This window comes from Dasypus novemcinctus, chromosome 8 (assembly GCF_030445035.2).
Source record: "Dasypus novemcinctus isolate mDasNov1 chromosome 8, mDasNov1.1.hap2, whole genome shotgun sequence".
NCBI classification, from domain to species: Eukaryota; Metazoa; Chordata; class Mammalia; order Cingulata; family Dasypodidae; genus Dasypus; species Dasypus novemcinctus.
Window position 1 is genome coordinate 89,256,388 of NC_080680.1, and position 24,264 is coordinate 89,280,651.

At 54.4% G+C, this 24,264-nt stretch overlaps 1 protein-coding gene across 1 annotated transcript in view; it reads left to right on the forward strand.

The window, feature by feature from the left end:
- Nucleotides 1-24,264, forward strand: part of ENG (endoglin) — a 31,917-nt gene that overhangs the window by 3,959 nt on the left and 3,694 nt on the right. Inside the window, exons 2-12 of the mRNA XM_058302870.1 lie at nt 4,107-4,258; nt 14,909-15,049; nt 17,512-17,677; nt 18,171-18,215; nt 18,345-18,510; nt 18,725-18,851; nt 19,671-19,845; nt 20,090-20,232; nt 23,054-23,191; nt 23,424-23,462; nt 24,042-24,158. Of these exons, the coding sequence (XP_058158853.1) occupies nt 4,107-4,258; nt 14,909-15,049; nt 17,512-17,677; nt 18,171-18,215; nt 18,345-18,510; nt 18,725-18,851; nt 19,671-19,845; nt 20,090-20,232; nt 23,054-23,191; nt 23,424-23,462; nt 24,042-24,158 (1,409 nt within the window). The remainder of the gene's footprint in view (nt 1-4,106; nt 4,259-14,908; nt 15,050-17,511; nt 17,678-18,170; nt 18,216-18,344; nt 18,511-18,724; nt 18,852-19,670; nt 19,846-20,089; nt 20,233-23,053; nt 23,192-23,423; nt 23,463-24,041; nt 24,159-24,264) is intronic.

Here is a 24,264-nt window from a genome sequence, read left to right on the forward strand (position 1 = left end):
GACTGAGCTGGCTTTAGGACCCGAGTGTAGCAGGGGGCTGGGGGGTGAACAGGTCAGTGTAACTGCTGGCCTCTATTTAGAGCTCACTGTGTGCCAGCCGCTGCTCTGGACAAGTTACATGTCCTCTCAGGTTTAATCCTCACAAAAGCCCTGTGAGGTCAGCAACTCCTATTATCCCTGTTTTACAGATGAGGGTCCAGGCAGGCAAAGGAATCTTCCTGAGTAGCACAGCCCAGAAATGGGCATCTGGGATCAACAGCCCTGGCCCCAACCACTGCACAGCACTGCCACAGGAGAGATGACCCTGCCCCTACCCACGGCAGCCCCATCAGTGCCTTGCCCTCTCTTCCTGCTTCCATCCCCTGGCAGAATCTCAGAACTTTAGACACCCAGTGGAGCTTGGAGCAGCTCTTATCCATTCCTTCCCAGTCCCACTGTTCCCATGGGGAAACTGAGGCCCAGAGTGGTGGAAGGACTTGACATAGGTTATCCAGCAAGTTAGAGCCAGGTCCGGCAAGCCAATTCCACAAGTGTCTGTTCTGTGCCCTGGACTGGGAAGCGATCTGGAATCTCCCTGTCCTGGAAAAGCTCCCTGTCTGCTAGAGGAGGCAGACACCCAGACACATAAAAGCCACACACTTGGGCATGTGTGGTTCTAGAAGCACATCCAGTACCAATGTCCCTGAGAGGAAAGAGATTGGTTCTGGTGGAGGGATTTTTTGAACAGGGTTTTGAAGGATGAATGAAGGTTGACCAAGTGGTCAAGTGAAGGAATACCACTGCTCTGGGAAAGGGAATGGCGGTGGTAGGAGCAGGGTATATTTGCGGGGGACAGCCCAGCATGTCCCCATTGATTGGACATAATCATGACAACAGGTGCCAGTTGCCAAGCAAGCCCATGGGTCGGGAGCCAGCTTAGCAATGTGCATGTGTTATCCTACTGATATTCTCACCAATTCGACGAGGAAGGTATCATGGTTATCATGAGCCTCATTTTGCAATTAATATCAGTAAGGCATGTAACAGGAAGTGGCAGAATCAGGGTCTGGAAATTTAGCATCTGCCAGACCCCCAAGACTGCACTTTTTAACTCCACTCTAGGTTGCAGTGTGTAGACTTGGCCCTGCAGGCACTGGGGAGCCATGGGAGATGCCAGAGCAGAGGAGTGCTGAGGTCTCTCTGGTGGCCGGGTCTAGGGGAAGAGTTTGCTCTGGAACCTGAAAGTTCTGTGAGGTTGTACCTAGATCCTAAAAGGAGCAAAGTGTGACCAGGTGGCAGCCTTTTCAGCAGAAAAGACACTTGTCAGAAAGCATCTGGCCTGGTGTCATGAAAGAACAATCACAGATGCTGTGACAGAGCCCTGACTGGGCACCGGGCGCTTTACATGGGTATCTCCTCAAACTGACACCCTGGGAAGCGGGTGCTGGGTTCTGGAGCTGGAGCGCCTGGGTTCAAGTCCAGCCCCTGTTGTGTAGTAGCTGGGTAACCTGGGGCAAATTAATTACCCTGCCTGATCCGTGATCCTTGTGTGTAAAATGGGTATAACAGCACCCACCTCTGAAGGCTGCTATGAGGATCATATGAGTTAACTCATGCAAAGACTCAAAACAGTACCTGGCTCCCAGTGACATGATGGAAGCTTTTGTTTATTATTATTATTTTGTATTTCTAGTTGGGGAAACTGAGGCTTGGAGAGGTTAGACTACCACCCAAAGTAGCCACCTTCGAAGAGGCAGAATTGGGATTTAACTCAGGCCATCTGGTTCCAGAGCCACTTCTCTAGACCACGGCCTCTGTGGCTTCCCAAGTGCTGAGGTGGGGGGCTCATTTGGAAAGCCCCAGAGGTGGCCGTGTGACCAGAGGCAGCCCGTGGGTGGGGGAGGAGGAGGCAGGGGCCAGCGGCGGCGAGGAGGCTCCGGGGTCTCTCGCTGGGGCCCTGGACACCTAAGGCCCCCAGAGCCACCTCCTCTGACCTGGGTCCCGAGAGGTCCCCGTGTTTCCCTTGGTGCCAGGGGATTGTTTTCAGCTCCGTCTGGGCCCGCCTCCGGCTCCGGGAGACAGGCCCGGGCGTCACGCTCCCTCCTGTCTCCCCATTCTCGTCTGCGGGGTGGGGGTGGCCAGGATTCGAAAAGGCCCCAAAATAAATGGACCTCTTATCTGATCTCCCAGTCTAGCCTGTTATCTGATCCTTACATAATGGCCAGGCCTGTGGCCTCTCCCGCTGGCGCTGACGGCATGGAGGAGGTGGCCCCAGTGATCCGGGAGGAACTGGGGTTCCTGGAAGTCTGGGGAGGCGGCAGGGAAAGTTCACAGGGAAGGAGGGAGACGCTGGGCTAATCTGCAGGCCAGACCCTGGTCGTGTGTGTGGGGGGGTGCAAGGCCCAGCCCCGCTGGCCACGTGCTGTGTGACTCTCCTGGCCGCCAGGCCTCAGTCTCCCCATCTGTAGAGGAGAGGCTGGGCTAGTTAACAGCCAAGGAGACTGTTCGCTGGCAGCGAAAGGAAGAGGGGGGGAGAACTGAGTGGGTTGGTGGGCTAGAAGGAATGACACTGTAGGCAATGATCCCCAGCGAGGGAGTCAGCCAGCCTGGGGACATCAGTGGCCGCCCCACTAAGGTCCCTCTCCTCAGCCTAAGAAGTGGAGGCTTCCCACCCCAGTCCCACCTCTCCACCCCGCCCCTTAGCCAGTCAATTCTACAATGACAGGCGTCAGTAAAAGAATTTTAAGAACTGCCATCTGCCCTGTGTCACGGAATCCTCCCACCACTCTCTGAGATGGGTTTATTCTTATTGTCATTTCACAGATGAGGAAACTGAGGCCCAAAGAAGTGAAATCATACACCAAAGTCACACCCCTAGCAATCGCTGGGCCTGAGATTCAAACCGAGGTCCGCCTGGCTCTAGCAACCTTTCTGGTAACCACAGAGCCATGTTGCCTGGGCAAGCTGTTGAGTCCCTGGCACATCCAGGACAGGGTCAGGGCAGGAGCTTATAAACCCTGGGCTCCCGTGGAGGCCAAATGTCCTCGTCCTGATCTTATCCTCCCCAGGACAGAGTTAGGGGTGGGGTTGCCATGGCAATTAGTGGCCATCGTATGACCTTCTCTGATCTCTGGGTGGCCCTGAGCCCAACGAGGCTGTGGAAAGGTGGAGGTGGGGACCGAGTTGGACAAAAGGAAGTCTGGGGTTCAGAAGAAACCTCCCAGCCCCCCTCCCCTGAGCTGGCGTCAGCTGGACGTGCGGCCAGTCCCTCCGCGCCCATCTTTGATCTCCAAGAAAACAGGAAGTGAGCGCGACAAGATGGAGACACAAACTTCCAAACAGTCTCCCCTTCTCTCCTCCTTCCCTCCTCCGGAGCCCCCCCTTTCCCTAGCACATTCCTTAGGACTAGGTGTAGGGGCCTCATTTCCTCTTCCCTCTCTGCCGGGTCAGAGTGAAATTCCATTCCCTTCCCTCAGGACTCGCATCTCCCGGCCCAGGGGCAGGCTCCGTGGCCTACTCTGCAGGCAGCTTCCCTCCCAACCTGGGCTGCCCTTTTGGTTCTCCCTGTCCCTTGGGGCCAGGAAACACTCAACTCTCTTCGGACCACAGGGCCGTTCTTCTGGTCTCCTCTAGGCACAGGAGGCGAAGCTTTGTTTCCCGGCCTCTGCTCCCACCTTCTTTGGCGGGAACCAAGCCTTAAGGCTTGGGATCTCCTGTGAGCCTTGCCACCAAGCTGGAGTTGCCAGATTTAGCTAACAACAGTGCAAGACACCTGGTTAAGTTTTAATTTCAGAAAAAAAATGGATATTTGTTTTCGTATACCTCCGTTCCATTCAATATGCGGGCATGTGTATGCTAAAGGAAAGATCCTCTGTTGATCTGAAATTCAAATTTAACTGGGCATCCTGGTTTTTATTGGGTAACCCTACCCATACTAGCAGTGTGACCTTGGGTAAGAGTCTTTCCTCTCTGAGCCTCAGTTTCTTCATCTATGGAGTGGATATGATGATGCCCACCTCAGAGAGCAGCTGTGAAGACACAGTAAAGCCCTCAGCCCCTGCCCAGCACCCAGGAGGCCGCCCCATCATTCTTACCTGGTCCTCTTGCCGGCTGTGCTTTCCCAACAGGTCTTGCAGAAACGGTCGATTGTGACCTACAGCCTGTGGACCCCGAGCGGGGTGAGGTGACATACACCACGAGCCAGGTCTCCGAGGGCTGCGTGGCCCAGCCGCCCAACACCACTCTTGAAGTCCGCGTCCTCTTTCTGGAATTCTCGAGGGTGAGTGCCCAGGAAAGCCCAAGGCTGATGGAGTGAAGGGAACCTTCCCGGTAGGTGGCCCTGGGGCAACGGGCTGAGTCCTCAGCAGGGCTCTGCCAAGAGGATGGCATGGGCCTCCCACAAGGGCCACAGGAGCTGGCATCTGGGGTCAGAGCGCTCTTCCGGGTGCCGCCACATGATGCCAGTGGGAAGAGCTGGATTTGGCTGGTGACCGAGTGGAAAAGAGTGGGGTGGGAAGGAGGTTTGGCAGAGTGTAGCAGGTGAGTAGGTCCTCAAGCTCCTCCAGTGAGAAGCAGTCACTGCGTCTCAGAGGACACCGCTCCAGGCTCCCTGCTGAGAAAGTGCTGCCCTCACTTGACCCAGATCTTCCTCCCTGGAATGTCCCCGTTTGAGCATCCGTGACCCTGCAAGGGCAGCCCTTCCAAGATCTGAAGGCAGCGGTGACAGCCTCAGAGGCTATTCTTCCCCAGGAGAGCCCCCCCCGAGGTCCCCAGCAGGTCGCCTAAGTCCCTCTCAACAACACTACCTTTCCTGAGTGTTTCCTGTGTGCCGCTTCTGCGCTGGGCCTGCTAGGTGGCTGGGGCTGGGTTAAGCGTCTTTCACATGCTAAGCCTCCCCAGGGCCCACCTGCAGGATCTGCTATTACCCCCACTTTTCAGAGGAGGAAACTGAGCCCGGCCCAAAGAGGTAAAGTGACATGCCCAAGGCCAGAGTTCACACCAGATCCTCAGGGACCCTAGAGCCAGCCTGTCACCAGGCTCCCCAGTGGATGGCAGGGTTCAGGAGGGGTCTGGCCCTCCCAGGCTGGAGGCCATCCTTGACTGATGTGGCCTTAGGTCCTGATAACAAGTGTTGGCTCAACCTGAACTTGTGGTCAACGTACCCCCAAAACTGTTAAACTGTCCTGCATTTGTGCGGGGATGAGAAGGTGCCCAGACCACCAGTACCAGGGTCCTTGCTCCCCACCGCCCCGCCTGCCATGAGGACAGTGGGCCTCGATAATCCCCAAACCACAAATAGCACCAAACGCACTATATGGTCTTCAAAGGCATTGTGTTTTTTTTCAAATTTGGTAATGATTTGAAAAAGAAGGCTTCCCCCTGCAAGTCCATTTTGTTCATTCTTTTTTTTTTTAGATTTTTTTATTTCTCTCCCCTTCCCCCTCCCCCCATTGTCTGCTTTCTGTGTCCATTCACTGTGTGTCCCTCTATGTCTGCTTGTGTTCTTGTCAGCAGCACCAGGAATCTGTGTCTCTTGTTGTTGCATCATCTTGCTGCGTCAGCTTGTTGCATCATCTTGCTGTATCAGCTCTCTGTGTGTGCGGTGCCACTCCTGGGCAGGCTATGCTTTTTTCACGCTGGGCGGCTCTCCTTGCAGGGTGCACTCCTTGCGCATGGGACTCCCCTATGCAATGGACACCCCTGCGTGGCAGGGCACTCCTTGCACAAAAATCAGCACTGTGTATGGGCCAGCTCACCACATGGATCAGGAGGCCCTGGGTTTGAACCCTGGACCTCCCACATGATAGGCGGACACTCTATCAGTTGAGCCAAAGCCGCCTCCCCATTTCGTTTGTTCTGATGTTCAGGTTCTTCTACCTCCTCTGGGTGACTGGGAACCCCCCACCCTAATCCCACAGCAGCTGGGCCAGCCTCAGAGAAAGGCAAAGTCCCTGCCCCCGGCAGGCGCCCATTCTAGGGGGGATGGAGTGTAGACAGCCAGGAGCCAGGGGGTAGGTACGTTTTGGGAGCACAGGGCAGGGCCAGCCCAGCTGCTCCCGGATTAGGCAGCCAAGGAGGGCCAGGAGCTCACCGAGTGGAGGAGGGGGTGGGGAAGAGCAGAGGCAGGGGAGCGGGCACGGCTGGGGACAGCAGGCGGTTGGCTGTGGCAGGAGCTTACAGCCCACGATGGGGTGGGACTGGAAAGATGGGAAAGGCCCCGTGGTCGTGTAAAGGAGCACGTGGGCAATGGACAGTCATTGGTGGGTTTTAAGCAGGGCAGGCTGGGGTGCCCCCTATTTGACATCACTGTGAACGTGGCATAGTCCGAGGATCCCAGCACACACGGTAACAGAATTTCCCTATCACCCTTCTGCCTCTTTCAGGAAACTCAGTCCACATGGCGCCCAAATTTTAAGGAGCTTGCTTCAAGCTCCAGGGCTGTCAGGAACATTCATTGGAGGAGGCGGAGGAGGGAGCTGGGTTTCTGGAAACTGACACTGGCTGGCACCTTGAACAGCACCTGGGGCACAGAGGGGGCACCTCCTCCCCTCTCTCCAATGGATACACGTTTGTTGGGCTCAGGGACTTGCCTTAGAGTCACGGAGAATCTTGATTGTAGAATCTGTGAAGTACGAATGCACGCCTGCAAGCATGCGCTGCTGTGACCTTGACACAGGGTTATCAACACAGGCTCTGGAGCCAACCAGCCCTCTATTTGAGTTTGGGCTCCCACCCTGGACTGGGTGTATCGCCTTGGGCAATCCCTCTCTGAGCCTCAGTTTACATCTGGGAAAAACGGAGTTGATACTAGTACCGACCACACAGGGCTGTCGTGAGGCTCCAGTGAGATGGGGCAGCCCGGGTACGGAGAGTCCAGAGCGACAGCCCGCGGTGCGGGAGCTGTGGCAGTGGCTGTGGCTGTTCCTTCTCCTCTCTGGACTCCAGGCCTCACCTGCAAGTACCCTCATTTTGCCAGGCATGATGCAGTTTAAAGAGCAGCTTCACACCTGTCAACGAATTCCATCCTCAAAGATGATCACTACACAGAGGATGAGGCAGGGATCACAAACCCACCTTCCGAGGGGACAGGGAGGCCCAGCCTGGGACGCTGACCCCCTGATGGATGGCTGCGCAGGACGGAGCTGGGTCTCTCCTGGGTGCCCCTGGCCGCCCTCCCCCAGGGCTGAGCCCTCGCTCCTGCCAGTTCCTATTGTTCTGTCCCCTGAGGAAGGCTTGGCTTCCCTGGGAGGTGACTTCGTCCCCCAGGCAGTCCCCACAGCCAGACGCCCTCCCAGCCCTGGTCAGGTATCTCCAGCCTGTGTTGGGTACAGGACACAGGTACTGAGGATGCAGAGAAAAGGCAGACCTGGGGCCCTGCCTCGAACCCCTTCCAGAACAGAGCGGGACAGACGCGGGCATCGGCAGCCCTGCTGGGGAGTGACGGAAGCAGCCATTTGGGGGAGGACGTGCAGGGGATTCGCGGGTCCACGGAGAAGGACCACCGAACATGGAGGCAAGGGACATCGGGGAAAGGCTCCCAGGATCCAGGCAGACAAAGAAGGGGGCAAAGGCGTTCCAGGAGACGGCACTGCATGGGCAAAGGCCTAGCGGCAAGAAGCACGGGCTGGCAGCTGCCGCGGGGAGGAGGGTGGCTGTCCCAGCTCCCAGCCTAGCTCCTCCTGACCTGTGGCCGCCTTCTGCAGGCCCTGGCAGTGGAGAAACGGCTTTCCCATCCATCCCTGCGTGACCTCAGAAGCCTCAGATTTCCTGTGGGTGGGTGGCAGATGAGCTGTGGCGGCCAAGAGCCTTGGGCAAGAGAGGTTCAGTGTGTGTGTTGGGGGAGGATCGCAGACAAATGAGGGGGCTGCTGGGCAGGGGCTCTATCTCGCCAGGTCCCCGAAGGGCAAGCTGGAGCCCGGATTCCAGGAGGAGGCCAGGGTCACATCCTGACCTGCGGAGACAGGAAACTGCTGGTGTCTCAGCGATTCCCGTCAGCCTGGCTGCTCCAATCTTCCGTCCTCCTAACAAACCCCTGGGCAGCCGGGCCAGGGCAGAGCTGGGGTAGCCGCTGATTCACCTCCCTCTTAGGGAAAATCGGGGGAGCCCAAGAACGCCCCACCCAGCCCCAAGCAGACAGAACCTGCCAGGCCCTCGGACTGACTCACTCCCGACCAGGAAGGCCAGCGAGGCACCGGGAAGGACCCTGGGTGCCCAGACTGCCCTGGGAGGCTGCAAGAGGCAGTGGACGGCAGTGCAGCCCCCAGACCTGTGCAAGGGGCTCCCCTTCCCTGGGCCCCCCGCTTAGTGACCCCTTTCTGGCCCTCTTCCAGGGTGGGAGTCCATGAGGCCAAGGGGCTGTGCCCACCCGGAGCTGCACCCCTCCCCTTCTAGACCACGCTCCAGGCACCCAAGACCCCAGAATGCTGCCCAAATGGCCCTGAGCCTCCTCCCAGGGCTGCCTGAGGCTCTTCCTGGTTCCATCCTCTAGAAGGGGACGGCACTGCTGGTGTGAGCATCCCTTGCCCCGAAGGGTGGTCAGGGTGGGTGTTTGTGGGGTGGGCATGGCAGAGCTTGGGCAGGTAGGCTGGGCTGCCCAGTGTGTGAGCCTGAGGGTCCTGACCGTGCGGTCAGCATCAGGGTGGAGAAGGAGGGGCGGGCGGGTGCCAGGGGCTGCCATCTGTGTTCCTGCCCCAGGCCTTGCGAAAAGAGGCCTGGAGAGGGGCACAAATGGGGGTCAGACAGGTCGGGCAGGGTTCGTGTCTCACTCTCCGCTGGGTCCTCAGGGTCCGGCTCAGGGTCAGCTGGGAATACACATTTGCTGACTGAATGGATGGATGGATAATGGGAGAAGGGCAGATGGGACAAAGGAGGGAACGGATGCGCCTGTAAGCACTTGCCAATGGGCCACCCCAGAAGGATCTGTGGTGTCACCACTCATGTCTGCTTGTTGGGGCTTTAGTTTTGCTCTCAGCCAAGCTGCTGGAGGACCGTTATGCCTCCCCCAGCCCCTCTGGGAACACAGAAGTCTCAGGCTGGCCCAGTGCTGCCCTCTCCGAGATGGGCAAGGGAGCTGGGGAGCCAGGGTGGGCATGGGCTGACCACGAGGGGGGCCGTAGGGACCAGGGGCCCTTGGCTGGAGGGGGGCATCTGGTAGTCTACCCTGTTGTCACCTGGCAGGAAGCTAAGACATGGGACCAAACACGTCGACCGCCAGGTGACAGGTTAGAGTCCAGGGGCCACGAAATTCTAGAACATCACTGAGCATGACTCCTCCCTGCACACTCGGGGAGACTGAGGCCCACAGAGGGGATGCCACAGTGTGGTGTGGCTGAGATGTGTCCTGGTTAAAATCTGAGCTAACTGCTGCCCAACTCTAATGCCAACTGGCGCTGCCCTAAATGCCAACAGCGCTTGCCTGGATGAGTGGTCAAGGAGGGAGTTGGAGGTAATGAAAAGCCTAAGGTACTTCTGCATATTTAGCTGGGCACTGGAGCGCCCACTTTGCAGGCAGAATCTCACCGAATCCTCTCGATTCTGTGAACTGGGCATCTTGTTCTGCCCATTTTGCAGAGCAGGAAAGCAAGGCCCAGAGAGGGGAAGTGACTGCCCAGGGTCACAGGATTACCGGCTGAGCCCGGATTTGAATTCAGGTCAGTCTGGCTTTGACCCTCTTCTCCTGCCATCCTGACTGTATGTGCCAACCAGGTCTGCTGGGGTGGATGGAGGGATCGTGGCTCCCGTTTGGCCAGCTCCAGTCTGGTCCAGGGAGGGTGGGAGCTGGAGGCAGCCCCAAGGCTCCACTCCTAGAAGAATTGCTGGAAGCGGCTTTCTATAAGTGGCTACTAGTGCTCAGGGCCTCCTCACCGAAATCCCCCTTCCCGCCACTGACCGCTAGGCCAACAATGGCATCTCTGGAACACTGGCACAAAAATAGAAACACGCCTCCCGCCCACCCGCCCAGGGAGGGGGCCCGCCAGGCCAGGTTGGCTGGGGTGGGGGGGCAAGGGCCCGCTGGCTTCCCCGCCTCTGCTAGGCTCCCAGCATTCCTGAATCCCCATTCAGAAGACTGGGCGCTTGGGAGGAGGGCACAAGCAAGCTGCTTTGCCTCTGGGCCCGGGGTCTGGCGGGAAGAGGGTAGTAAGGTTGCGTGTGAATGATTGTGTCAGTGAGTCAGGGCCGGGGGGATGGAAATGTTTGCTGTGGAAACCCTGATGTTTTTCTGGTAACCACCGGCCTTCAGCTAGGCCCTGGAGCTCAGAGAGCCCAGAGAGCCAAGTTTTCCATCCTCTCAAGCTGCTAAAGCCGCTCCCTGGCTATGTGGGCCTGGCCGGTTCCTGCCCCCTTTGGGCCTTCGCAGCCCCAACCCCAACTGTACAAGGAGAGACTCGGCACCACCAGGCTGGTGTGTTTGCTTGGTAAGCTCTGGATCAAGAGCTGGGGGTCATGACAAACATCCCCCAGCTCCACTCCCTGAGCCCCCACCCCGTCATGACCTGGCCCTGACCTCTGCTTGCTCTCCCCACTTTTTTTTTTCTAAATAGACTTTAATTTTTAGAGCAGTTTTGGCTTTATAGAAAAACTGCACAGACAGTGCAGAGTTCCCATATACCGTCTCCCCGCCTCTCTGCCCTCCTGTTCCCTCACCCCAGTTTCCCCTGTTTTTAACACCTTGCATCAGTGGGGTACATTTGTTACAATTGGTGAGCCAATATTGGTTTATACACTATTATTATCTATACACTGACATTCACTTTTGTGTGTATAATTTTACGGATTATGACAAATGCGTAATGTCATTTACCCTCTCTTACAGTGGCATACAGAATAGTTTCACTACCCTAAAAATGCCCTGGGCTCCTCCCGTTCATCCCTCCCTCCCTTGGAGGGCCTGGCAACCACTTCTTTATTTACTCTCTAGTTTTGCATTTTCTTGAACGTCATATAATGGAATCACAGTGTGTAGCCTTTTCAGACTGACGTCTTTCACTTAGCAATATACATTTTAGGTTCCTCCCTGTCGTTTTGTGGCTTGATAGTTCATTTCTTTTTATCACTGGGTAATATCCCACCGCATGGCTGTAACCTGCTCTGGTTATCTGTTCAGCTCTTGAAGGGCATCTTGGTTGCTTCCAGTCTTTGGCAACTAGGAAGCTGCCATAAACATCTGCAGGATTTTGTACAGACCTAAGTGTTCAACTCATTTGGGTAAATACCAAGGAGCATGATTGCGGGGTTGTACAGTAAGTCTATGCTTCGTTTTGTAAGAAACTGCCAACTGTCTTCCATGGTGGCTATACCAGTTTTCATTCTCCTCAGTAATGAGTGAGAGTTCCTGTAGCTCTGGATCCTCAATGGCATTTGGTATTGTCAGTGTTTGGGGATTTTAGCTGTCCTAATAGGTGTGCAAGGGTATTTTGTGGATTTATGTTCTCCCCCTTTTTAACTTCCTTTGCAAGAGCCCCACCTGGCATTGGTTGCAGATCCTGTCCTACCCCCATTTCACAGATGGGGAAACTGAGGCACCAAGGGACAGGGAAGCAGCAAGACTGGATCAGTCACAGGACATTTTTCTCCCAGCTCAGGGCCCACATTGATTCCTGCAGTGATCTCAGTCTATGGGTCTCCACGGAGGGGCTCAGGTCGGATTTCCTTGTCCACAGCAACCTGCGGCAGGCAGCTCCTGGTAGCCGTCTGCCAGCCACGGGGACGGTCCATTTGCTGTGTGTGGACCTCGCAGTCTACTCTTCCAGGTGGGGACAAGTAGATGGGGCTTGACAACTGCAGGGTCAGACCTGCGTCTGGGAGAGAGGCGAGGCAGAGAGGCAGAGCACGTTCCAGGTGAGCTGCCCAGAGGCCCAGCGGCTAGGGCTCCACTCTGGCAGAGGGCAGGTGTGCCCTGGGTCCTGACTTCACTGCTCACCAGCAGCAGGTCCTTCGGCAGGGTCCCTCCATTTCCGCATCTGTAAAATTGGAGAATACCTGCTGCTGCATCAGTGAGATCATGTGCTCAGCACAGGGCCAGGTTGAACCATGTGAAATTACCAATATTCAGCTGTTTTCTGAACAGCTTTATTGAGATAAAATTCACCCACTTCAAGTGAGCACAGCTGGGTGGCTTTTAGTATGTACACAGAGTTGTGCAACCATATTCGATTTTTTTCTTTTAACATATGATCAGGAGCTGGAGCCAATCCATTCTCAAAGATTGTGGCAGATTGGCTCTGCCGGGGTCTTTCCAGACACCACGAGGTGGACCTCACTTTGCTCCAGTTAATCCCAAGTAGTGATCACGATCCTGGAACAAAATGTTAGTTCTGACATTTAGATCTTTATTTTATATTTACCAAAACACCAGTACTAAATCCAAGATTTATACTTTTAAAGTGTTTGGAGTGCATAATTTTAAAAATTAGTGAAACAAGACAATTTGAAAATGAAAAGTTTCAAACGTAATTAAAAAACATTAACCAAAAAAAGGGAACTTACACAAACATAAATTTTAAACATATCTTATCATTCTGATATAAATTAGCAAAAAAATAAAAAATAGCTGGTTTAAAAATAGCCAAACAAAAAGAGAAAAAAAGAAAAGCAAAGAAACTAATAAGTAAACAGCCAACTTTAATAGTACATTAAAATGAAAAAAATTATTTGTGAAACATTGAAAATAAAATAATATTATTTGGGAAGCGGATGTGGCTCAAGCAGTTGAGCGCCTGCTTCCCACATGGAAGGTGCTGATACGAGCCCTGATACCTCCTAAAAAACAAACAAACAAAAAACAAGAAAACAAATGAAAACGCCAACTGAGAGGAGCAGATATGACTCTGTGGTTGAGTGCTGGCTTCACACACATGAGGTCCTGGACTCAAACCCCAGCCCCGGTACTTCCAAAAAAAAATTATTTGCTCTTTTTTTTTAAAAGAGCAAACTTAAAAACAAAGAGCGATTATGGTGTCATTACTGAGTAACGGAAACATTTCTGGGCAGAGTTTTCCAGAGGCTGGAATGCTGTCTCTGGCTCTATGACATCAGTTGGGGAAATGGCTAGATGATTAGAAGCTAAATCAAAAAATTTCCACTAGTGTCTTCATTTTTAAATTCCCTCTCCTTTTTGGTACCTTTGAGATTGGGGGAGAGGGGAGCCAACTTTTGGTTTCTTTTGTAGGAACTTCAGGCTTTTGCTTGAGAGAAGCTGGGATTTGTGTTTCAGTAAAGCCTTACCCTTTGTCCTTGTCCTCAGGAGCCTGTGCTGCAGGTTCTGAGCCTGATTCCATCCCAGGCTCGGGGCTAACCTGTACACCCTCCACTAGCTCAGCGAGGGAGCAGAGCAGGGGCCTTGTTTTTTTCAAAGAAGCTTCGCCTTGTGGACTGTCATCTTTTCCTCTGGGGGAATAAAAGAGGTATAGAAAATGGAGCAGGGACATACATACATGATTAAAAACAGAGGCCTGTCTGGGTTCAAATCCCAGGCCACACTGACTTGATGTGCGATCTGTGCCCCAGTTTCCTCATCTGGGAGCATAATAATAGATGAACCTCCGAGGGCTGTTGTGAGGATGAAATGAGTTAATGTGGAAAGCACGGAGAACAGTGCCTCGCATGTCGTAAATGCTATGGAGGTGTTAAGTTTCATTATCATCATCATCTCTATTATGAAAACATTCTAAACACATACACCTTTTTTTTTGTTTAGGTACCAGGGGCTGGGAATTGAACCCGGGGCCTCATACGTGGGAAGTCGGAGCTCAACCGCTGAGCCACATTAGCTCCCCTGAGTTGGTTATTTTGTTTGTTTTGCTTGTTGTTTTGTTTTGTTTTTAGGAGGCACCGGGAACCCAACCTGGGACCTCCCGTGTGGGAGGCAGGCGCTCAATGGCTTGAGCCACATCCGCTCCCCACATACATCTTTTTTTTTTAAAGGTTTTATTTTTTATTTATTTCTCTCCCCTTCTCGCTCCCCCCTCCACATTGTCTGCTCTCTATGTCAATTTGCTGTGTGTTCTTCTGTCTGCTTGCATTCTTGTCAAGCAGCACCAGGAATCTGTCTTTTGTTGTGCCATCTTGCTGCGTGTGTGCAGCACCACTCCTGGGCAGGCTGTGTTTTCTTCATCATGGGGTGGCTCTCCTTGCAGGGTACACTCCTTGTGCGTGGGACACCCATGCAGGGGACACCCCTGTGTGGCAGGGCACTCCTTGCACATGGCAGCACTGCACAGGCCAGCTCACCACATGGGTCAGGAGGCCCTGGGCACTGAACCCTGGACCTCCTATATGGTAGGCGGATGCTCCATCAACTGAGCCACATCCGTTCCCCACATACAGCAATTTTAATGCAGTGGGTACAACCTAGGACATAAACAATTTCAACTTCAGATTTTGAGAAAACATCGAAATAGTAGTGTTATACCAACAAAAATGCGAGCATTTTAGTACAAGGCACATGGGAACACAGAACAGAGCAATCGTGAGTGCTTCATTTCACTGGAAAGAGAGTCGTCCAGGGGCAGCCCGAGACGGAGCGTGGGTCATGGAGGAGCAGATGCTGCCTCGGTGCTCTGCACAGGGACAGAGAAAAGGCACAGGCACTGTCTGAGGCACACAGGTACTTGCAGGCCCCTACGGATCAGGCACTCGATAAAATAATAAACCTCGATGGACCATTGGATGAAGTTCAGGCTCCTCCCATTTTTCTGTCTGTTTGGATTTGCTGAGACAAACCTCACTCATTTATTCAGTGACTACTTCCTGAGTCCCTCCTGAAGACCAGGCACGTGCTGGACCCTGGGCAGACGGGGTGGACAAGACAGTCAGGGAGTGTCCTGAGGGCTACTGTGGAAGCCACCGGTGAAGGCGTCCCCAGCCCCTCCGGCTGGCACAGCCCGTGAGAATCTGACCAGTCTGTGTGTCTCGCCCTTGCCCCCACCAGGACTTGTCAGAGCTGGAGCTGACCCTTCAGGCGTCCGAACGAAGTGGCCTCCGGCCCCAAGAGCTGCTCCTGGTCCTCAGCACAAACAAGAACATCTTCCTGCGACTGCAGGCCCCGGGGGTCCCGCTCCATCTGGCCTACGTGAGTGTGTCACCCCCAGCCCTGGATGAGGCACCCCCCCACCCCAGGAGGGGTGCCCATCTCTGGGGGCCAGAATCTCCCGCCCCAGGTCCCTGCTTCTCCTTTTCATTCTGACATTATTTACGAGGCAGGGCCTGGCCAGAGACACCCCAATGCCAGCAGGCCCTGGGGTTCAGAATCCAGACCAGGAGGCTGGAGACAGGCCACGTGCCACCCTGGCCGCCTCCCACCCTGTCTCTTAGCCTCAGTTTGCCCATCGGTCCAGTGATAGAACTGGACACAATGACATTCCAGGAAATAATCTTGTCACTGTCTTTAAAAAAGTTACAAGACGTATATTTGAAAAGAGTTACATACAGAGTAAAAGGGCCGTGAGGGAGCCTAGCAGCACGTAAGCCGTAGTTACAGCTAGGAATTGGGACTGGGAGAGATTTTTGACTTTGTTATTTACGTTTTGCCAGATTTGCTCTGATGAACTTGGCCTACACTGGGGGGGGGGGGGCAGGGACCACAAGTGTGAAAAGTGCTGGACACATCCGGCGGCAGAGGGCTCTGCCAGTTCTGCCTCCTCCACATGGAAGGCCTTGGGAGGGCACTCTGTTGGGTCCCCAGATGTGACCAGCTGTTGTTTCCAGCCAGAGAACAGAGGGTGAGAGGGGAGAGAGCCAGAGGCCTGGGCAGGGTGAGGGTGGGAGTGGTGGAGCAAGACAACCACGCCGAGGGAGATAGGAAAATAAAGTGGAAACCCACAGAGGGTGGTCCAGAGACCCGCAGGGAGACAGGTGGGGACACCAGGCAGACCTGGGGCCAGGGCCGGGAAGGGAGGCGGAGACAAGTCCGGCAGGGATGACAAATCCAGACTGACAGCAGAGACGGAGGCGGTCAGCCCGACAGCCCCCAGGAGGGAGGGCGCAGGCCAACTCCAGTCCGGAGGGGAGGGCCGAGGGCGGGCTGGACAGAGCCCTCCGGCACAGCCTGGAGCCCAGCGGCTCCTCCTCCCCTTGCACCCACTCGCTTCCCCTCCTCCCTGCCGGGCCCTGGGCGGGCGCCCGACTGGATGACGCAGGGAACATGAAACGCGCCCGCGGGCCGGAAGATCGCACAGCCGCCGGCTGCCTGGGCCGCGCCTTCCTCCCCGACGCAAGATACCCGGGAGGGGGCAGTGGCACGGCGGAGCGGCTACAGCCGCGGCCGCAGCTTCCTGAGCCGGGACCCCCGGGGCCCGCCCGCGCCCCCGGAGCCCGGACGCGCACGGTGGCGGCCGCGCAGACAAGCAGGCGGAGGTGCGCTTGGGCTGTCTGGGCCCTGCACAGGCCGCTGACGCAGAGCGTGCCCTTTAATCCCTGTTATATCCCATTACAGTCTATCACCCTGAGACTGAGAGGAGTGAAGGGCCTCGCTGGGCAACCCCTTCAGCCCCCTTAGGCCCCCGCTCGAAACCACTGCTCCAGCCCTCCCCACATCTGGGGCTGACTTCCTCACCTGAGGTGATCATCACTCCGTACCCTTGCTAAACTCCTGCAGAGGAGGTGGGGTGTTCCATTCTAGGGAGACAGTCCTCCTTAGTGTCTAGCCTCAAGCCCTGATGCTGCAGATGCTTTAGCTCAAGGCCCCTGGTTTTTGGAGATGGAACACAAAGAAACCCATTTTCTATCGGTGGCCCGAGTAGCTTCCTCAGAATCCTTCAGCTTCTTCTGAGCACCTCCTCTAGGAAGTCCTCTCTGTTTCCTTTCCCCAGCCCACCAGGGTCTCTCTTGGCACAGGAGCAGTGGCGTCTGTGAGGTTCCAAAGCCACCCAGAATCCCCATCCCTGTTCATCTAAGGGGACCTGTCTTGCTCCTTTGTTTCTTATTAAATAATATCCTGTCTTCTATTGTTTCAAACTAATTGATGCAGGTCTAGATTCTGGGAAGTAAGATCCTGCGGGGCAGAGACCAACTCTGTCAGTCTTTCATTCATTCATTTCTTCCTTCCTCCCTTCCTCCCTCTTTTCCTTCCAATATGCAAGGAGCACCCACCACGTAGCAGACATCAGGGTGAAGCAAACATGTCAGGATCCCCAGCGCTGGGCCCAGACAAATATTCCTCAGTGCCACGGTGTGTCCAGCACATGCAGAGCTGGACAAGGCAGACGCTGCCCCTCACAGACCTTCAGAGCGTGGCGGGAAGCAGCCATTAGCCACATGACGTCGTCAAATAGGGGGTGAAAGAGGACAGCTGTGGAGGGGTGCCCGGGTGATGCTTGCGCAGGTGGATGAACGTGGATGAGTGTTCATTCAGCCGCCTGGGCAGGTGTGGGCAGGAGAGGGCGCTAGTCAGGTCCCCAGCCTCAGCGTTCTCAGCCCTGGCCTCCTGCTCTCGCCCACCCGGGCTGCAGCGCCAAATCACCTCCTTACCTCCCACAAGGGCAGGCAGGACTCGGGCCTGGGAACAGCGCCCTGAGCCTCCTCGTGTCTCCCCAGAACCCCAGCCTGGTCTTCTTCCAAGAGGCCCCAGGAGTCAACATCACACAGCTGCCGTCCTTGACCACCAAGAGCCAGCTGCTCGACTGGGCAGCCGCGAAGGGCCCGATCGCCTCTGCCGCCGAGCTGGCCGATCCCCGCAGCATCCTTCTCCGCCTGGGCCAAGGTCAGCTTCCCCGGCAGCTCCTCTGGGCTCAGAACTCAGCTCTGGAGGCATCTGAGCTCCCCTGGTCCACAACTCAGATGTGGACACTAAGTCTCCAAAAGGGGGGTGTGATCTGCCCCAGGACCCCAGCAAGTCAGTGCTCTATTGGGACAGTAATTGTTCCTTCATCAAATATTGAACTGTGCGAAGCTGCTGCTTTTTGCCAGTTTTTTCCTTTGTAATACAGAAACAGCTCCTTCATATTACTTATTGTGTACCTACTATGTGTCCAGCTCTGGGCTAGGCACTTGGGGACTCTGGGGACATACCCAGGCTCTGCCCTTTTGGAGCTGACAGAGTGTGGGGAAGATGACATTAAGTATGTCCACAGGTAAATAAATTCTATGATTTCAGGTCATGATAAATGCTAGAGGAAAAATAAAAATGGGGTGATGTAGTGGCATGCTGCAGCCCTAACGTGTGCCATCCCTAAATATTAACCCTGTGTTGACAGATGAGGAAACAGAAGCCCGGGGACTTGCCCAGGGTCACTCAGCAGGTAAGTGGTTGAGGGAAGATTTGAATCCAGGTCCTCCCCCGACTCCACCCCCACTGCAGCTCCACCCTGCCCGGTCGCACCCTGCCAGATTGCAGGGAGAGGCGACTGAGGTGGCGCTTGTCTCCTCAGCCCCGAGGCCCCCGCCCATCTGCCTGCCCGAAGCCCACCTGGACATGGGCCGCACCCTGGAATGGCAGCCGCGAGCCCCGGCCTCGGTCCGGGGCTGCCGCTTGGACGGCGTGGCCGGCCACAAGGAGGCGCACATCCTGAGAGTCCTGCCCGGTGCCGACACCCGGTAAGGGCGCCGCGCCCCGAGCCGGACCCCTCGACCCTGGCCCGGGGGCCCCCAGTGAAACCCGGCCTCCGTCAGACCCCTCTCCTAATTAAACCACCCCCAAGCCTCAGCCCCGCCCCACCCCCCAGTCCCGCGGACCCGCCCCGGCCGGGGAAGAGCACCCGCTGCCCAGCCCTGGTCGCGCCCGCTGACGCCGCCTCCTGTCTGGTCACAGGCCCAGGACAGTGACCGTGAAGGTGGAGCTGAGCTGCACGTGGGGGGACCCGGACGCCGTCCTCATCCTGCAGGGCCCACCCCACGTGTCCTGGCTCATCGACGCCAATCACAATATGCAGATTTGGGTGAGCCATTGTATTGTATTGTATTGTGTTCTGTTCTGTTTATCAGAGAAGCTGTGACTTTACAGAACAGACATTCATAAAATACAGGATTCTCATATACCACCCTATTGGTATACCTTGGTCCATTTGTTACAATTGATGAAAGCACATTTTTATCATTGCTTTATTAACTTTTGTCCCTGGTTTAATTTACGGTTCATGGTTTGTGTTGAGCAGTTCCATGGACTTTTTTATTCTAGTAATATTTGTACAACCTAAAACTTTCCCCTTTTAACCATATTCAAATACATAATTCAGTGCTGTTAATTGCATTCACAATGTCCTGCTACCATCTGGGTGAGTCTTGCTCTGCCCGGGGAAGGGCAGAGCCCCTGGAGAAGAAAACCCAAACCCTTTCCTCCGCTTTCAAGGCCCTGTCCACCACCGTCATGCACCTTCCTTGAGGCGGCACCCCAGCCCGGAACATTCACGCCTGATGATCCTTCAGCCCCAATGCACTTTCTCTGTCCATCACCTATTCTTCCTTCAGACCGGTTCCCAGAGGTCACCTCCTCCAGGAAACCTCCCTGGATCCCCCTTCCTGGGGGATCAGCCCACAGCGTCAGGGATGGTTCCCAGGAGAAGGGACTCCCCAGACTGAGTAGACGGACAAACAGGAGTTGGTAGGTGAGGACAAAGGTGCCCCCGGCAGAGGAAACAGCAGAAGACACGAAGGAGAGAGCAAGGCTGAGCCCTGACATGCCCCCGGCAGGCTCGTGGGTGCCCTGGCACCCTGACTGTAGCTATGACTCCCTGCTCTGCCTCTCTCCTCGCCACTAGACCACTGGTGAATACTCCTTCAAGATCTTTCCCGAGAAGAACATCCGTGGCTTTGTGCTCCCAGATACGCCCCAAGGCCTGCTGGGAGAGGCCCAGAGGCTCAATGCCAGCGTCGTGGCATCCTTTGTGGAGCTCCCTCTGGTCAGCGTCGTCTCACTGCGGGCCCCCAGCTGTGGTGAGCACCCAGCCTGCCCTTCTCCTGCCTCTCCCTCACCTAGACCTTCCCTTGGATCAGTTGCCACACCCTGGGTGAAGCACCACCACCCTGCTGTGTGACCTGGGCCAAGTCCCACCAGCCTCTCTGAGCCCCATTGCCCTCATCTGTAACATGGGGACGATGAGAATAGCTAACTGCAGAAGGGCTCAGTGCCTCGTGGGTGGTCAGTGACTGTCTGCCCGCCCGTCTCTGCTTCCCACAGGCAGTGGGCCGCAGACCTCACCCGCACCGGTCCAGACCACCCCTCCCAAGGACAGGTGCAGCCCGGTGCTGCTCCTGTCTCTGATCCAGCCCACGTGCGCCAATGACGTCATGACTGTGGTGGTCAAGAAAGAGATCGTCTCGGTAAGGAAGCCCCTGCCCCAGCCTGAAGAGGTGGGCACGGGCAGCTGGTTCCTCCACCAGCCCAGGGACGGGCGCAAGTCACGCCCTCACTACAGGCCTCAGTTTCCCCACTTGTAAAATGGTATTGGTGATGGTTCCTACCACAGCACTCCGCACAGTCAGGTGTGGCGCCCAGTAAGTGATCAGTGATTCCAACACTAAATAGTCACTATTACTAATCTTAACTGCTGGCTGAGCTGGGAGGCTTTTTTTTTTTTAAGGAGGTACCAGAGATCAAACCCAGGACCTCATACACGGGAAGCAGGCACTCAACCACTTGAGCGACATCCACTCCCCATGGGCAGGCATTTATCAGAATAACTACATAATAAGATCTTTGCCAGATTGAAGAATAAGGTCTATTTGTTATTAAAATAGCACAGGCTTTTTAAAAAATGTGTAAAAATTATAAAAGGAAAAAAAAACACAATCTCCTATCCCAAAGGCAATGGTTACCAATATTTTGGTGTGTTTCCTTCTGGAAAGTCTTCTCTGTGTATTTCTTAAATGAGTGTAATCATAGCAGATATACTCGTTTGTCTCTGCTATATTCACTTATCGTATTTTTAGAACTTTGCCGTAGGTACTTAATATCATGTTTAATAAGCACATACTTTTCCATCATATTGACATGCCATAATTAACTTCTCTTCGCTTGTTAGACTTTTAGGTTGTTTCCAATTTTGTAAAATGTCATTGTACCTGAAACTTTACTTAGGATTATTTCCACATTGGTGGAATTGCTGCATCAAAAGGAGCGAACATATATTTTTTTAATGTAATTAAAAATAATAATAATAAATAAATATTTAAAAAAAAAAAAAAAGGAGCGAACATTCTGGAGGTCTGGATACATGTTGCCAACCTCCTTTCCTAATGTTGGCTCAAATTTTCATTGCCGATTTATGAGAACCCTTCAACTACTTCTCTCCCTCCAGACAACTGTTTTAAAAAAACCTTTGTCAATGTGGAAAGTGAAGGGTGGTACTTCATTCCTCTTTTTTTAATTTTTTTTAAAGATTTATTTATTTATTTTCTCTCCTCTTCTCCCCCCACCCCAGTTGTCTGTTCTCTATGTCTATTTGCTGCGTCTTCTTTGTCCGATTCTGTTGTTGTCAGCGGCACGGGAATCTGTGTTTCTTTTTCTTGCGTCATCTTGTTGTGTCAGGTCTCCGTTTGTGCGGCGCCATTCCTGGGCAGGCTGCACTTTCTTTCGCGCTGGGTGGCTCTCCTTACGGGGCGCACTCCTTGCACGTGGGGCTCCCCTATGCGGGGGACACCCCTGCGTGGCAGGGCACTCCTTGCGCGCATCGGCACTGCGCGTGGGCCAGCTGCACACGGGTCAAGGAGGCCCGGGCTTTGAAACGCGGCCCTCCCATGTGGTAGACGGACGCCCTAACCACTGGGCCAAGCCCGCCACCCTCCATTCCTCTTTTGATGAGGAGTGAGGAGCACGGGCATGGCTCCTTGTGACGGATCACCACCTACAGCCTCTTGAACACTGGGGCTTGGTATTTTCCTTGATGACTTTTATAAGCTTTTTACATTAAAAAAAAAAACAATGTTTGGGCCCTTTATCCATCATCCTTATTTTTTAGTCACAGTGATTTTAACTTTTGGGATGTTTTAAAATGATAGGCCATCCTAGCTGCCGATCTTTCTCTTCATGATTTCTTTTGACCTTTCCGAGGTAAGAAATCTCTCTCCCAGAGCTTGGATAGATCATCCACGTTCTCTCAGGGATTTAAAAAAATGACACTTAAACACACACACATACACACTCTGTGGTTAAGTCCACGGAAGAGCTTTTTGGGATCTGGGGGAGCACCTCTCTGCTTCCCACCTCCTCCTCCTCCCTGCCTTCGCAGGTCCAACCAAGGTGGAGAAGGCAGGGTGGGGCATCCATGAGCCGTGGCTGGCACTGCCCCACCCCATGGGACTGGCACTCCCTGTTTCTGTATTTTGTTGACAGCCTTTTCAGAGCTCTCCAGTTTCTGTTCAAATGCTTCCTCGCTTGAAATTTGAAGTTCTCTTAGGTAAATTGGCTAGTCCTTGGAGTGTTCGGAAGTAGGCAAGAGAGAAAAATGACCCCTTGGCAAGAGCTAGGGAGCATGGAAGCTTCATACAGTGCCAGTGGGAGTTCAGGTCTGGATACAGCCCACTGGACGGCAATTTGACAAGAGTCCTTATGATTTACCATTAAAATTTACCTTGTGCATTTTGCCTTATGACCCAGAAATTCCACCACCTTAGAGAAACTCCTACCTATTGCAAAAGGATGGTCTCTGTCGTATCATTTGTAGGAGCAGACAGTTGGAAACCTCAGTGTCCGTGGGTAGAGGCCTGAATGAATAAGTTACAATCCATCAATCTTTGAAACACTATGCTGCAGTTAAAAAGAATGTGGTGAATCTATAAATACAGGCATAGAAAGATGTATACAATTTTATCGTTGAGTGAGAAAACTAAGTTGCAGAGTGAGGGCGAGCATGAGGCCATTTGTGAAAAATAGAACACAAGCCTGCTTGCTTTCTCTTAAGTGCATACATCCATATAGAAGAAAACACAGAAAGAAAAGGGTCTGAACAATGAGAAATCAGTATTGCTCCATGTTTGGGGGAAGTGAAGTTGCATAGGATGATGGAACTTAACAAAAATGGAGAGGAATAGAGGAACGGCTGAGATTTGGGACCCGGGTTATGGTCGGTTTTGGTGCTGGGGTGTGGCTAGGCCCTGGGGAGCCCAGTGTCTCCTGGTGTTGCCCCTCCCCCACTGTGCCCAGGCTCTGCAGTGCACCATCACAGGACTGACCTTCTGGGACCCCAGCTGCCAGGCTGAGGACAGCAATGGCCAATTTGTTCTGCGTAGCACCTACTCCAAGTGTGGCACAGAAGTGACGGAAAATGTGATCAGCAACGAGGTAAGACTGGGTCAGGAAAGGTACTGGGGTCCGCTTAGTTGGTACCTCTCCAGGTGGCTCTTCCTGATCCTGCAGGCTGAGGGATGTGTGGGAGAGCAGGGCATGGGGCTTGGTAGGACAAGGTCAGTCATTGGCTGGCTCAGTCTCCCCATCCATAAAATGGGTGTGTTGGGTGGGGTATCCCCTGCGGTCCCTGCAAGCTCTCACCAGCTCCTCGGCTCTTTCCCCACAGGTGGTCATCAACTTCCTGTCAAGTGCATCACCGCAGCGGGTGAGATGGGACAGTCCCCGTGCTAACACATTGGTCAAGGCTGCTGTCTGGGCTGGAGCTCCTCCCCGGCCTGGAAGGGAGCAGGCCTCAGGGGTCGGGCCCTGACCCTGGCAAGCCGTGTGTCTCCCGTGGGCCTTCGTCTCCAGTGATAGGGTTCTGGCTGTGTGGCCTTGGGCAAAATCTCTTAAGCTTTCTGAGCCCAAATGTCATCATCTGTAAACAGTGGCATAAGAGAGGATCCGTCTCCATGAGGGCGATTTTGAGTAGTCAGTGAGGTGGCACCTGGGAAGCACTTCACACAGGCCTGACACAGAATGAATTCTTGATGATTATTAGTGTAAATTTTATTTTTAAAGTTGAGAGTGAGGGTCAGTAGGTGCTGGGGTGGGATGGGCAAGCCCCGGGGCCCCCTGGTGTTGCCCCCCTCCCTTCCGTGGGGCTCAGGCTCTGCGATGCACCATCACAGGACCCACCTGCTGGGACCCCTGTTGCCTGTCTGGGCCGTGACTCCTGCCTCCCACCCCCACCCCACACCTTCCTAGCTGGCTGACTCCCAGACCCCCTCCTGTTCCCCAACAGAAAAAAGTGCACTGCATCGACATGGAAAGACTCTCCTTCCAGCTGGGCCTCTACCTCAGCTCGCACTTCCTCCAGGCCACCGACACCATCGAGCCGGAGCAGCAGGGCTTCGTGCAGGTACCGCGCTCGCCCCATCGCACCTCGGGCCGACCAGTTCCCGGGGTTTCTTTTCACCATCAGTACAGAGGTGGGAATTGTACTTCCCAGAGGAAGCTTGGGACAT